The sequence below is a fragment of the Platalea leucorodia genome (genome assembly GCF_965183815.1).
Source record: "Platalea leucorodia genome assembly, chromosome: 5".
NCBI lineage: Eukaryota > Metazoa > Chordata > Aves > Pelecaniformes > Threskiornithidae > Platalea > Platalea leucorodia.
In genome coordinates this window covers 90,761,116-90,777,088 of record NC_138827.1, presented here as the reverse complement: position 1 = coordinate 90,777,088, position 15,973 = coordinate 90,761,116, and the positions used below count along the sequence as shown (strand labels likewise).

The window sequence follows — 15,973 nt, the reverse complement described above, 5'->3', positions numbered from 1 at the left end:
ATGGTTGTGCCTCACAATATAGAGAGCTTGATTAAGCAATTAAGATGGTGCGTGAAGCACATGTTTACACTTGCTGGATATGGATGGACTTACATATGCACTTGACTGCTTTTCTGGAGGAGGATCACAGTACTTAAACAAGAATTAGGAAAAGGACATGGGAAGCAGAAGCCTGCAGGCCAGGCAGGCCTTTTACTGCTTCGGTTGACCTCTGGCATGAATTTCCAAGTTTATTTTAGTAAATTAATGTGTTTTAGCCTAAAAAAAGTATTGATATCTTCCTTTCATTTGTGACTAAGAGCAGATATGGTGAATGCATGTTTGCACCTCGATGATTTCCTTCTTTGCCCCTGGCAATTTACACAACAAATAAATATCTTTGTGGTGTCATAAGATGTAAGAGAGTTGTGGAAAAGTCCTAGGCTTGGTGAATGGCTGCCTAGACAGATCCTCTCTAGTCTGTTATTTTGAGATACATTTCTTGTTTGATTCTGTTTGCAGAGCAGTTATATATCTCCAGCGTGTTCAGATTCTGCTGAAGTCAGTTGTAGCCTGGAAGAACCAACAGATGAATCCTGTGATCTTCACAGGAGGCACCTATCAAAGGCAGGAAGAACTAATGGTTTGATAAATCAATCCAGACCCACTCATAAAATTACCTGATATATTCATTTGTTCCCAACTACTTTAAAATCCACCAAAAAAAATCCTGTTACATCATCTGGTGATAACGACTTCTTTGCTCTTCTCTCAGCCCCATCTAACTAAAATAGTTTATCATTAGCCTTGTTAGAACTTGACCACTATTTGAATCTATGTGATGCAAAACATACAGTGCCCCGTACATCACTGTTAGCATTGGAAGAACAAACCTACATTACAAGAATGCTGTCATAACCTGTTGTATCATCTTTCATCCTGAAGGATCTTAAAGAGCTTTGCTGTGAGTAATCAGGTGTTAAATAAAACCGGGTCTAACAGTATGCTTTAGAGTATTTCACTCAACAACAAAAGCAGAGGGAACTGCCGTTTTGTATTGGACTCAGACAAAGAACAAAATACACCCCAGAAGATCTTTGACAATTTCCTTTGAAAAGGAACTTAATTCTTGGCCAAGAAAATGAGAAATACGAGAAGAAAAGCAAGGACTTAAAAAGCTATGTGCCAAAAAATGTTCACAGGTGCAGGAATTAGACTTTTAAAAGAATCCCTAATTACACATCTGACTCTTGGCATCTTTTCAAGGCAGCATGAACACAGTTAAAGTTCTTTTGTGCATTTGTGTCCTCCCACAAAAAAAGGCAAAAATGTGTTTTCATTTGTAAAAACAATTATAAGTCCATTACCTCTAAGTGGGCAAAGTGAGCACAATATTGGCAAGATGGACTTCAGCTTCTGGAAATACTGACTTGTCACCAATTTTAAAAGCCCAGAAATGGAGATCAAGACAACTTTGCACTGGTACTGTATCTGATACATTTATTTGATTTATATTGCTCCACTTTCTGTACCTTATTAAACACGTCTGCTTTAATTTTCCAGATGCCACTGGGAATGTACAAAATACATAACATCATATATTTTAACATGAGGACAATTAGCATCTTATTCACTAAGGCAAATATTTCTAAACCTAGTGTCAAAGTTAGAGCAGGTGGATCCTCAACTGGCCTCCTTCTCAAAGGTACTGAGTTGATTTTGCCTAACAAAAATGTATGCCTTTTTCATATAATTAGTAGTGCCTAACAAGTCATCAGAAAAGCGCTGCAGATGCTAATATACCACAGATGCAATTTAACAGTCCATAAAGCTACAGAGATGAAGAGTCCTACAGAATTCATTCCTAAATGAAAATCCCAGGAAACCTTTTTAGCTGATCCTATTTTCCTGTCGCCTACCATATACCATCTGACACCGCAAAAGGATTGGGGTGGCTGTTCTGGAAGTTGAGGAGAAACTGAGATTTCCAGTAAGCCTGGTAAGTGTGGAATGATAGAACAGTTGAGTTCTGCCTTGTGAATGGAGAAGAAAGGAACCCTGAAAAACCCACACATATCGCTTGTGTATTTGATTCCTAGTCTAACAGTTCATTAACAAAGCAGAGCTTCCAGACATTCTTCCTATGGGTAAGATTGTCTGCTACTTTCCTATGTACCTGCTTTTTAATTAGATTTTGGAATGGAATTGCAGCTCCTTCCCACAAATCTCCAGTGGGAAGCAAAATCTAAACTAATCTGTGATTCCAGAGATGTTTGCTTCTCTGGATGCAGTTTCTGAACTAAATTAGAAATGTTTTAGAAACAGAAGAATGAAGAAAGAAAGGGACATAACCATAAAATTGGATGTGATTAGTCAGTGTTGTAAGAGTTCGGTTCTGTCTTGAGAATGGAGGAGAAAGGGTCTTAAAGAAAAATAACATGTTGCCTATTTGATTAATTCTTAGACCAACAGTTTATTAACAAGGCAGCATTTCCAGCTGCATACTTCCTATGCATAAGATCACCCATTAATTTATCAGGTCCCTGCTTTTTATTTAGATTGTATTTTGGAATTACAGTTCTTCTGTACGTTCTTCTTCTACTCCCTAGACTCGCTGCATGGCAAAATGGTACATTTGTAACGAGACGCTTTTATCAAGTGCATTTTCTAAGGTCAGGAGGTGACACAGTCCGTGGCCAATTTCTTACGCAGTGCTCCCAAGACAGTATTGGGAAGTGCAACTTTAAAGACCCTGTTTCCCAGAAATGAGGGGTCTAATCAGTGTGTACTATTAAAGGGACCTGTATTTCCACCTCATGCAGCATAATTATAATAAAATCACTTAGGATTTTCTATCTTCGAGTTGTAAAAATATCAGCTAATTTGGTTTCACAGACCTTTGTGAAGTGTCTCCTGTATGGACTGGTAAATTCAGGTTATACAGTTAAACCAAGGGAGAAGAGAACTCAATGTTGAGTCCAGAACTAAAATTCAGGAAGCTCTGACTGTGTGTCTTCCCTGATGTTCCAGGATGGCACCTACCTTAATGCAAATGTGACCTAAATGGGTGGCCTAAATTAAACCTGAGGCTCCCATCTGATTACCATCTACAAGGATCACAAAAGACACAAGTAGACATAGTCCTTAGTCGGTGGTCTAAGCAGAGCTGCTAAGGCTACTAACAAGGACACGTAATTTTAGTCTCCAATTAGGACTGACTCACAACAGAAAAACAATGGAAGGAAAAATTTGCGTTGCTGCCTTAGTAGAGGACTTTGGCCTCCAGGGCGGTCAGCTGCTGGATCACAGAAGATTGAGATAGAAGAGACCTATTAAATCATCCTAGCCAGGGATGTTGTTGGTACTTTGCCAAGAAAGAACAGTAATCAGTACCATAAGCCTACCTTTCTTGCAGCTAATCTTTCACTAGCGTTAAATTAACATGCAAATAAAGAGGACTGGTAGGAAACTATTTTAGAGGTATAGTTTATACTAACATAATTTAAAGAATATTTGAAAGTACGGAATACAAAAGTCTCCGTCCACAATTACTCGTGGTATGCCTTTTTCACGTGACATACAAAGTGTAAGCGCACAGTAGATGGAACTTGTGCAGGAAGCCCATTTGGCATTCTCTAACGGAAAAAATTCTGTTCCTAGTGGGATGTTGTGTTTGCCCGTGGAGCTGCTTAATACCATGCAACAGCACTTCAGAACATAGCATTCATTCTTGACCTGAAACAGAGTATTTTGCCTATTGTCCCTCAGGACCACCAAAGCCATTTACCATGCTTCGCAGAATGTTAACCTGCAGAGAAAATTTTAAATCACTCCCTGGAGTTCCAAAGTATCAAAGCCCCATGTATAGGTATAATGTGTGTTTTTAAATGCCATAAAGTTCCTGCTAAGGATCCCACCCATCTCCGTATTAATGCTGTGTTGGTATCCTTATTACTTGTATTCCTTAAATGGATACATTTAATAACTGCTTGGATGCTGGACCCTGGTTTAGGACTGGGGGAGGGAAAAGGGTTGAATGTTACCAATCAAAGGATTTTAATGAGTAATCCTTACAAACTAAATTTCAAAAAGTAATATTTATTTGATCCTCAATGAAAACATCAACAGCAGAAGCACCTGGCTCGCCAGATGCTCAAATAAATAAATGAACAGTCAAACTTAACTCATCCTTCTAGTAAAAGACTAAGTGCTAACACCACTGCATAGATATTAGAGGTTGTCAATTCTTCTTGTATTCGCATGGGAAACAGGGTGATAGAAGAGAGTTACATCATATGAACATCACATACGCACTTGAGTAGTGCCCAGGAAAGGCATATGAAAGCAGCCTGAATTTGGCTGGAGATGAACAGTTGCTGCTGTTACAATTTTCAGAGAGATGCAATTATTCTACAAAGCTCTACTACAATTTCTGTTCAATGACTTTCACCAAAAGGACCGTTCAGCAAAGATGTCCCGTGTAAATATTGCATTGAGCCTGCAGCAGGTTCCTACTTTCTCGTTTGCACTGTAGCGGGGGTACGTGGAAGAGGTGCAGGATATCTCCCTGAATGCAGCTGCAGGACAAGGGAAAGCTGGTTTGGTGCTTTGGCTTTTTGGTGAAGAACCACAAAGTAACTTTCTAAATATTACATTGCTGGAAAATTCTCCAGAGACTAAGGTTTCTCTTTAAACTTAGACATAAAATAAAGCCCTATGTACACAGGCAGGGAAACCAATGTTAATAGCAGAAGCCTTGTTAATAGTAGAAAAGTACGCTGTGGCACACGTTGCAGACCAGACAATATCTGCTGAGCCAAAAGCATGTTTGAGTTAAACTTTTCTGCCTTTTCTTGGGGGGGGGAGGAAGAGATTTTAGAATTATTTTTCTTATTTATTATTTTATTTTGCATTAGGGTATTTTTCTCTCTCTCTCTCTTTTTTCTCTTAATCTAAGTAGCCCAACAGCCTCATGCCACATAGTTACGATTACGTTTTGCTGCACACAGCGTTACAGGATCCACAGGGAACTCTGCAGCAGTGCCAGGATCCACAAGGAAAACATTAAATACCACAGGCTGACTTGGTTAGAAGCACCTTGTGGAAAATGAGAAGAAACCATTGATGAGATTTACAACTGCCTACCAAACTTGGATACCAGTTCCCTTTGCAAACAGCAGGGAATTGAGCATCCCAACCTCTGAGACAAATTTTGCCAGTCCTAACCCATACTTTCCATGCTATAAGAGCATCAGCCTGCTCAATACCATATGTTACCATGAATTGGTCATTGTTCTATTTTAGTTGATCCAATTTTCTAATACCATAAATTACCATGCACTTTTATGAGCACAGGAACTGCTGAACCCTTGGTAGTGGTTTGCACATTGATTCTCTAATGTTTAATAACAAATTTGCCTCTTATATGCTGTGGAGATATCCCCTCTACCTCCAGTCTCTAAGAAGGGGTGAGTTCAGACCTCACCGTGGACACTAATTAGGTCTCTTTTCTTGACGCAGCTGTCTATTCTCATTAAATTTGTGGGAATTTAATATTCTTGAGAGTCTTCTCTGACAGATTTGGTTTAAAAAGTGACTGACAGACAGCACAATTGCATAAGCTTTTTATCATTTGGACACAAGGCTAAAAATATATTCCTGAAAACATATCTTCAGTCCTACCCAAGCTGTGCACTGGGGAATCCAGACTTTGGAGCGGCATCCACATCACCTCCATCCATCCTATGAGGATAAGGACCAGGCAGTCTAGACTGAGACGACTCCATTTCTGTGTCTCCCATTATTTGCTCCATATTGGCACACAGGAAAGGTCTCATCCATTCTCCATGGGAGTTTAGAAGAGCTTTCCATTGACATTAAGATACTTTTGACAATATTCCCATTACAAAGCAGACTGCAAAGCACAGCAGTCATTTTCCTGCTTCTCATGACATCCATGAAAAGGGTGGCACAAGACGCTTCCAAAGAATAACAATTTCTAAGAGTGAAAAGGATGTAACACGTACTGGAGTTACTGATGAGGAACACAAGCACCCATGCTGGAATGAGACAAAAACTATTTTCCAGTCTCTGCAAAAAATGTAGGAAAGAGATCACCAAAAAGAAAAGTTAGGATTGGCTGAACCGCTGCATATTCTGCTGATGGCTGTTGACAGATTCAGGAGGGAACCACACGCGGCTGGTGCTGGCTCTGCTGCCAGCGTGCCGCTCCCACAAAAGGTCTCTGTTTGCTAATTTTAGCTCCTCTAAATTACTGCTCACATCAGTGCAAACCTCCTTCTCCACGGAAGTCTCCAGGTCGCTACTGCCTGGATGTCTCAGAGTACTGCGGAGCCGCAAGTCTGATGGTTAAAAAGCCCACGAGGAGCATGCAACAGCTTCAAATCAGCACTAGCACAGGAAAGGCCAGAGAGGGCAGCACAGTGAAATGTGCTGCAGAGACTCACAAACCACTTGTCAGAGAGCCACTGAGGAAGAGGATGGAGAAAATGATGCTCTGCATAAAATTTATAGCAGGCTGAGCTGCCCACCAGCTCCCTCACCAGTGAACGGGTGCAGGACATATCCTAGTGTACAAGTTTTTGCGTTTTCCCCATCACCTCAGCTCCTTCTTCCAGGCAGCAAATGCCAGTACAATCAACATGCAAAAGCCATTTAGCAAGGAGGAACAATGCTGATCTAATCCCCAGATCGAGGGCTTGGATGGAGCTCAAAAAGCAGAGTGCAGCAGTGCAGCTCTACGTGAGACAGCTCAGAGGATGGGATCAGGCCCCAGACCCCGTCGGCGCCTCCGGGTGTCACTTGGTCACGGTGGCTCCTGCATCCCAGCAGCAGCGGTGTGCATGCTGAGGGGGTTTGTTTTGCTGTTTGCTCCACATTTGGAGAAATCCGAGCAGAATCCTTCCCAGCCCAAATCCCTTGTTGGAAATGTAGTCAGGCACTACCTACAACATCGCTAACAGAAATACAGCGACACGGGGAGCGGCTGCACAGGGCAGGCACCCATCCTGTGTGGAAGAGCCAGAGATCAGCAGCCGGGGAGCTGAGCAGCGTCCAAGACTCCCCCGAGAAGACAGTTGGGGTTTTCTCAGTGCCTTGGCAAAGCTCAGACCCCTGTGCCATCAACCCCTCAGGACACCTTGAGGAGGCTCAGCTGATGCTGCTGTGTGGGGTCACCATCCTCACAGGAGGTTGCTGTTTCCAGGTCAGCCCCCCTTGGCCATGTCTTTGGTGAGAAGCGCTGCCACAGGCATCTCTACCTCTGCTCAGGGGGTTTCAGGAGCCCTCTGCTCCCTCCTCTCTCAGTGAGAAAGAGAGAAGCCAGGTGCGGTGATGCTGTGGAGCTATGGCCCGGCAGCAGCAGCCTGTTGGCTGTTTTCTGTGCAGTGAACCTGGGAAGATGGGGGCTGTGGAGAAGGACTCCACTTGCTGCCATCCTTCTGGCTGCTCTGAACTTTCAGCCTGAATGCGCTGCCTGTGGTGAGGAGAAACAGCCCACAGCTGGGAGGGTAGGGCTGGGGCAAAAAAGGTCAGACCAGTAAAACCAAAAGGCATTGGACCTGAACTGGGTAGAGACACTTGCTTTGCTGCCTGGGAAGAGCACAAAGTAGAACAGTGACCTTTTATTTCATCAGATGTGTCCTCTCATTGAGCCCTATCTGCTGACTCCGCTGAAGAAGGCATGACTGAGCCCTCACTGGGCTGGAAAAGCAGCAGAGTGCTGGGAAAAGGAACTTTTCTTCCAGACCTGTGCACTTTCTTTGTACGGTAAACTTGGCCTGTAGGGCTACCTCTGCAATCCTAAATCTTCAAATGAGAAACCCACTGGAGAATCTTTATTTTGGAGACGTTAGATGAACCAGAAAGAACCCAATATGATTTTGAAATCTCAGCATGAGTCTGCATGGTTGGCAGTAAGAGAAAACTGGACCCCCTCCTCTACTCTGTAAAAAAAGAACAATTGCCTTGGAAATAATTCAGACACAATAAATGAGGGATTCCGTCACATTAACTGTTTTCAATTGCAGATTTATAGTCTAAAATTAAGCAGATGTTGAGTGTCGAATAGAATGCTTAAAAACACAATGGCAAGTTGAAATCCTAGTTTCTCTGCATGTGGCAATCTAATTTCAATTATTTACTGGAATACAATTAATATATAATAAAATGGAGCAAGCTACTACTTAAGAATATAGAAATACTGAAGAAGTTAGTGTGAAAACACAGTAACAGATTTTCAGGTCTTCCAAAAAGGTGAAAATATTTTTGAATACAAGACAGACAACTTACAAAGCGATTTGCATAGTATTTTCTATGTCCTTTAAGGAATTTATTTCAAATAAGGAATTCAGCCTTGAAGTAACATCAACCTTTATTTTATTTATTTATTTAAGTCACCGAACTCATGTTCTGAAACAAGACAATCAAATCTCCCTGAGTTTGTCTCAATATTAACATCATGTTACTCCCATTTGCCTGTATTTCACAATAGAGAGATGAGAGATACTTCTGCTAGACCAAATAGAAGATATTGATGATCGCTGGTAGAAGTGATATGCAGAGCCCAGCTTACCCTGCCTTTTATTAGTCTTTAGAAGGAAAAGGCTACGTGAGCTGTGCAATTCACAGTACATTAACTACAAAGCTCTGTATCATGCTATTTGTTTTGTTCATCACAAAACCAGTCTGAAAACACTTGCACTGTTATCCAGCTGGAAGGCAGGGCAGGGCTCAGCAGGTAACCAAGCAGGAACCAGTTTGTGAGCGCTCTCGGCTCCCACGGAGGGCAGAGGAATAGAGGACATTTGCTTTAGGTCCAGAGCTGTGCAAGATCAGCCCGGGCACTATCCAGGAAAACAGCAACAGGCGATGAGAGCAGGAAGTAGTTTGGAAACTGATACGGAAAGCCTCCACTTACCTTAGGTTTGGACTGATTTTCAAGCAAATTCCAGGGATTAAAAATAAACAAACATGGGAAATGAAAATCTTGTACCTATTTAAAAAAACCCACAGATTTATACAAAACAGTGTCATGAGAGCTGGAGGGCTGTTGTTTTCATCCCTCTTCTGCAAGACAGGAACGATAATACCTGGGTGATTCCTGATACGCCTTCTAACAGGGTCTCCAAGATAGAGATGCTACAGAAACCTGCTTCATTTCTTCAATCTATGATTTTAATCCATTTCTTTTTGTCCCATTTGCTATGTACACTGAGACCAAATTGTTTCCTTTAGCTCAGTATTGCATGCTGGATTGTAATCACGTAACTTTTACTTTCCCTCTCTTTAACCTAAGCATCCCCAACACCTTCAATCTTGGCTCATAACTCCTGCTCCCCAGGCTCTGATGGCGCTTGTTGCTCCCTCTGCACTTCTAGGAAGTCCACATTTTCTAGCAGCTTCTGGTAAACAGGGGAGCTTGCTGGGCTGGCAGCTGTAGACACTTACTGCAGAATTTCAACATCAGTTATTATAGCCACTGTCCAATTATCTAGGAATAAAATGTCTCGGCAGGTCGTTACCGCAGCTGGAAGGAAATGAGAGATCCTCTTTTGAAGAGCTGATCTCCAACAAGAGGTGAACGTGTAACTTGGTCCTGAGGTGGTCAGTAAAGGGACATAGGAAGCAGAACAGAGGGATGTGGGCAGAAGCCTTTTAACAGGAAAAGGTGAGACCACCAACTGTTTCCACAGAAGTCCCCCAGTCCCTAGCAGATGGTGATAATAACATCACGTACCAATACCACGTACAATGGAGGCTGGATTTGAACTGGCCGTCGAGTGGCAAAAGGGATCTTAAATTCACTAGCATTCATGCCAGTTATACACTCCTAATGAGCTTCTTTCTCCAAAATACACTTACAATTGTTTTTTTAAATCAAATTATATCTGAAGAAAATACTAAACCTCCATTAGCCTCATTAGCTTCGCTTCATTTTTTTACTGTGGTATTTTGATAGAAGTGTATGGTGGAATAATTATCTTATAGATGGCACCAGATATTTAGTTGCTAAAATTAGTATGAAGCCCCTGGTGTTATTTTTAAAATACATGGTTATTTTTTTAGATCTACAATGGCCTCCAGAAAAAAAAATGATCCTCAAAAGCTTCTTTTGTGCTAGGATCATGTAACAGAAAGTAGAGCTCTAGGGTTTAATTCCTATCAATCAACAAAATGAGTTTCACACTACTCCCGGCCAAAGGAGCTAATATACACAGTACCACAGGTCATCAGAGAAGAGCTTAAAATAAATCCAAGAGTGGGTGAGTATTGCTACATTTTGCCATCCCCTGTATTGTTCTTCTAATTTTATAAAGCCCCAATCACTGAACTAATTATTGGAGGCACTTAAGTTGTTCTGCTGATCCTAGCACCTTTCGTCAAACCCATGCAGCTCTGAGGAGCTGTTCAAACACACAGAGCTGTCCCTTGGAAACGTTTTGCTGCTGTTACGAGCCCTGGATGTCCCCCAGAACAGGGAAATATTTGAGCAGGTTTTTAAACAGAAGACAAATAAAAAGTAGATGTCTTTAAAAATACAGGCCTCTGAGGCATCTCAGGTTTCCCCCGCTGCAGTGAGCACAGACGACTGCTTATCTTGGCTCCAAAACAGATTGATGTGTTCAGCCGGAAGATTCACTATAGCTGACAGAGAACATTTCCTTCATCGTATTGCTTCACCATGCGAGGAGATAACTCAGGCTAATAATATTCTGTCTCCTTTTTACCCTCCTGTAGCCTACGCATAACTTAATTCTTAATTCCAAAGGGCTCGCAGAGGAGATTGGCCTGGTGCTAGTTTCGTTTACACAAATATAAATCAAAACTCTGTCTACCGGAATAGACGGCACTGCATTGCTGTTAAAAAATAAAATCCTCAGCAAGGCCAGAAAATTCCCCCTCAACTCCCCCGATCATAAACACCATGTTATCCTAGATTCAGTCACGCCCTCCAAATTTCTAAACATCGCATCCCATTTAAATTTGCATGTAAATAGAAGCTATCCTGATTCACAAGAAATACAGCTTCGCCTATCCAGAAAGCATTACTGCAAATGCAAAACAGACAGAAAATGGCAGAGTGGTGGAAACCTGGCATCCGTGGCAATTATCTTTACTTCTAATGAATAGCGTCTTCGCTTCTTAGTAACTCATTATAGTGGAACTGTTTGGAGAAAAGGACCTCGTGATATGCCTGCAAGAACCAGTGTACAGGACCGAACCAGGACCACATTTGTCCAGTCTCAGATACCCACTCACAACCTCCTCCTAGTACCCAAGACTGCAGGATCAGACTTTTCAATCTTCCAGGACCCCTAAGTCACCCAGGTACCATGGACTGAAAGGTTACCACCTGGGGATATGAACAAACCGCGCTCCTATATCTGAAAGTCTTAGCCCCCAGCAGCAATCCTCAGCCACGCGGGAAACCCCAGTGACTGCAGGCACCTGCCTGACCGTGACTCACAGCTGCATGAAAGCACTCACTATTCTGCTCTAACTCAAACACATTGCTGCTTTCAGAAAACCCACATTATTATTCTGGTTTTGAAGAAGGAATTGCGGAAAGCTGAATCAGAAACTTGGAAAACTGCTAGCAAGACCCTGGTTTCACTTACCCTAATCTATCATCATATTTCATCACCCATCTCATACCTGCTCAAAGCTCCCAGCAATGTGCCACCTCTGCCCCCTCCATTAAGATATAGAACAAGGGTTAAGTGACAGATAGTATCAATGCGGACAGCAATCTGTCTCACTCAGAAACCACTGCACCGGGAATAAAGAAAGAATTATTATACTGGTGTCAATATGATAAATTACAGTCTCTTTTTTCCTAAAAAAGAATTTCTAGTTTTTCAACTAGCACAGAAAACTCTCCCCCTTTCAGCACTCTGAACATCAGAGCAGTTTCTCCTGACATCCTGTTCAGAGTCTCTGCTAATAAAACTGTTTATTTTGGTGGATGGCTGATGCAGTTATTCACTACAGCACTCATCTTGGAATAAATATGAACTGGCATCCAGTGATATGAATTCAAACTATTCCTTCCATATACTTGTTTCCAAAAAGTAAATAAGTTTGAAAGCTCTGCTGGTTGCCCTTGTTAAAGTGAACAAAATGTTTAGGGAAAATGAGTTTTCAGTGTTTTCTCACACCGCAAGGTTACACAATCCCGCGTGCCAAACCCACGAAGTCTGTGGTCACGTTTCCCTCCTACAGCAGTGAGTTCACCGCTGCGGCACCAGACAAAACAGGACTAGGAGGAACCCCAAGAAGCACCTCCTGATTCATCATCCCCGCTCCCTAACATTTATACCCATGCCAGATGTTTGCTGATAAGAGTTATGGAGGAATCTAAGAAGAAATTAGATGAGTTATTCTAGTGCTAATAGGAATCCGTTAGAAATCTTTTCCTCATATCCAGTCAAAGCTTCCCTTGCTTTGGTGTAACACTTTTTTTTCTTGTCCTAGCCCTACAAACCCTTTCCTTTTGCAGCGTCACATGCTTTCAAAGACCCTTCTCACTCTCTTCTGTCCTCTAGGCTGAGCAACCTCTACCCTTTTAATCCTTCCTTGCCAGGCCACTTTTTCTAGACCTCTGATCACTCTTGCTGCTTTCTGCTCCACACCTCTCGATGTGTAATATCCCAAACAGGAGACAGGACTCTGGTTAATGTCTCCACAGCACCAATCTGCAAGGACCCTTGGGAAACTGGTGAAAGTGCTTCATGAGTAGCTAGGCTCTCACTGCCAGGCACATGTTCATGATGGGAGGTTGCACCACAGAGGAAGGAATGTTGTCCGGCATAACTAGAGAGATGTCCTTCAGAGGCTTCAAACATCAGGGCAGAACAAGGCTTTGCAGTGGGGACCAGGACAGGGAATGCTTTTTTAGTGTTTCTAGAGATAAAAGCAGCTGGGTCTTGTATTAGCTCCTTCAGCACGCACCTCTGTCCCCCAGCTTCTGCATCATCAGAGAAAAATCATTGCTGGGCTGATTCAGAGTGAGGCAACCAAAAGCAGCATCAAAGACTGAGCTAATCGATTTAGTTGTGTGAGAGTGGGGAACAGAAGGGATGTATCTTGCTATTACTGCCGCCTCCATGAAGGAAGAGCAATTAATAGAAAAGGTTGACATGTTAGAAGGTAATTTTTGCTGTGCAATTGCTTGCAACCCCAAACAATATCATATCTTCGTACTCGCAACCATGCAAAAAAAGGTAAGATGTAAGGGAGTGGTTCCATTACTGCAGCAGCTGGAGGGGGATTGCCAAGCCCTGGGACACACACTGCCAGGGAGTGACCTACTGCTCTCCCAGCCCCGCAGCATGTCCGTAATCTCTTTCATAATATGGCTGAAAATAGAGCTGGCTAGAGGTAAAAAGGAGAGGGAGTGGGGACAAAAGCAAACCAATTCAGCTTATTAGTAAAACCTTGATGAACAAAAGTCCAACACAGCAAAAAATGCATTGCCAGAGGACTTGTGAAGTCCAGGAGATGAGCTCTGGCAGATCTGGCACACGCAGCTGCATTTGCCCTTCTCTCTCCACAGCTGAGTGATGAGTCTCCAAACGGCCCTCAACTCTCTTCCATACCAAGCACGGGGCCTTTGTTCTCTGCACATCGCATGTTTAAGGAACTGAGTGTGTTTCCAAGACTCTTACCTCTTAACTTCCAGATGCAGCCAACCTCTCTGCCCTTCAGGTGTTAACTTCACACTCTTTGCAAAAATAGGAGCACTGTTTAACAGGTCATACCCTGGGTTTAAAAAAGAAGGAGCTCCTGGGTGGCACAGAGTGTGTTATTGCAACCCTGAACACCTCTTCTTAGCTCCTCACTTGCCCTGGGATAACCTCCACCTCAATAACCGGTGCAGTGGTTACTGGGTAAGGATATTTGGCAAGCTTGAAAATAGGGAAAGGAAGTTGGATGAGGGCGTACATAGCCTCGTACTCTCGGAGGCATTAAACATTGGCTCAGAAATACCTACCTGGGCACTGAGCCCTATAAACTGTCTCCCAAAGCTTGCAAAGACAAATATGCACTGGCAACACACCTTTCCTCCAGCGTCCCTGGGAAGATGATGGGGACCTGCATGTTGGAGGAGGGACGCGGGAACTAATGTGGGGAAAGGTGCTGGTTTACATACAGAACCATTTGAAATGCTTTTCTTTGAAAGCTTCCCCCTTAGTCCACCCATGTTCCTTCCTGAGCCTGGAGAAAGCTCTGGGAAGTACTGGAGCAGGAAGATCTGCCTCCTTGCATAGGGAAGGCTCTCATCCCCAGCAACCACAGTCCCCTACCGCAGCTCTCCTGAACCTCCCACAAGGTATTAAAAAGCAACAGCAGACAGCAGGCTCTCTCTAGCTTGCTATATTTAACTGCAGACCTCTAAGCATTCTCCTCCCTTTCCACTCCTCTAGAAGAGCCGCACAGAAACATGGGAAACGAGAGCTGCTCCTCATTGCTGTCGTGAGCCTGAAGCCTGGGTTTGCTCACACTGCCTCCGTTCTGCGGCTCCTGCATCGCCGCGTGTGCGACAAAAACCATCAGAGCATACACAGGAGGAGGAAGGGAACACTTTTGTTTCTCTGTCCTAAGAACTGAAGGTACTAAATGTTAATACTTGGAAATCAGCAACTGCCAAGAACAAGTTCCTCACCCACCCATCCACCCTCAGCTTTGAAGTGTTTTCTTTTTAGCTTTACCTTGGCACGCTGGCCAAATAAGTCACAAGTTTCCGAAGGTCTTCCTGCCTTATTCTGTCGTGATTGCTGCGGGCTGGGAAGGTCAAGACAGGACCACCTCGTTTATCACGGCCACCTGTGGAAAATAAAGGATTGTTAGAAAATCAGGCAGGAAGCACACGTCAAAAAAACTATGTGCACTGAATTGATAAACACAAATTACGGCACATTCAAGAGTCCGTGCACTCCTTGTAGCTTTCAGGCTTGCCTAATTGAGGAAGACATGCTTGCATTTGCTGGAGCTCCAAAGGGGGGAAATAAAAAACATAATAATAAAAAAAACACACAAGGAAAATTGCTACTAGCATTTCTTCTGACTTTCACCTAATCCCATCAAATCTAATATAATTGCCAATCCAAGCAGGCAAAGCTAATGAAATCCTACTGTGGGGTTAGTTTTAAACTGGTCAGCACCAAGAAAGTGAAAGTATTTTTCACCGTTACTCAGTCTGTTGCATCGTTCATTGCCAGATAGTTTACAACATCCTGCCAGTTAGAAGTGATATATCCTAGTAATGTTTATGCAGTGAGACATTCTAATCTATCTCGCAATTCATTAGAAATTGAAATTTTGATTAGAAGTTCATGCCTCCTATGCTTTCTATTTAGAGAGTGTTGTTGGCAATTGGAATGATTTTTTGGTTTGTTTTTTCCCTGTAGCTTTCCTGTCTTAAAATGCACTCCTTTTAAACTGCAAATGTCTGGCACTTTGTCTTTTACAGCAATTGTCAAAAGGCTTAGCCATAAAGGAATGACTACCCTGAACTATACAATCACAAATATAGAGGTGACTACAGTCTATTCTACTGCACCTTATTTTATTCTCTGCTGTGAATAAAGTTTAATAAGCTTGAAACTGAAATCTAGTGCCTCACTCAATGTTAGTTCTTTCTTCACATGTTATCACAGGACTTTTTCAGGAATTGTGTGTTGGTAGAGACGTGTTTGCGTAATTATCCAGGAAACAAGTCATAGCAAAACTACAGTTCAAAAAACTAGCACAGAACTGCAACGACCTTGCAAATAAGCTGTAAAAATGCAGATGAGTTTGCATTTTTCAATGGAAAGTATAATCCCTTTAACAGAAATATCACTTCAGAGAAGGAAAATCACATGCTGCTCTGAAGTAATTTACCTGGCCAACAAGAATAAAAAGCTACGCAACATCTCCAGCACCGACCCATGCTGTGTTCTTTCATGCAGAACACAGGACACGTACACTC

General features: G+C 42.6%; 1 protein-coding gene across 1 annotated transcript in view; it reads right to left on the bottom strand.

Annotated features, from left to right (window-relative positions):
- KALRN (kalirin RhoGEF kinase) overlaps positions 1-15,973 on the bottom strand; it is a gene marked incomplete at its 5' end in the record, with an annotated part of 528,347 nt that overhangs the window by 334,021 nt on the left and 178,353 nt on the right. The window contains one exon of the mRNA XM_082311480.1: positions 14,712-14,826. Within this exon, the coding sequence (XP_082167606.1) occupies positions 14,712-14,826 (115 nt within the window). The remainder of the gene's footprint in view (positions 1-14,711; positions 14,827-15,973) is intronic.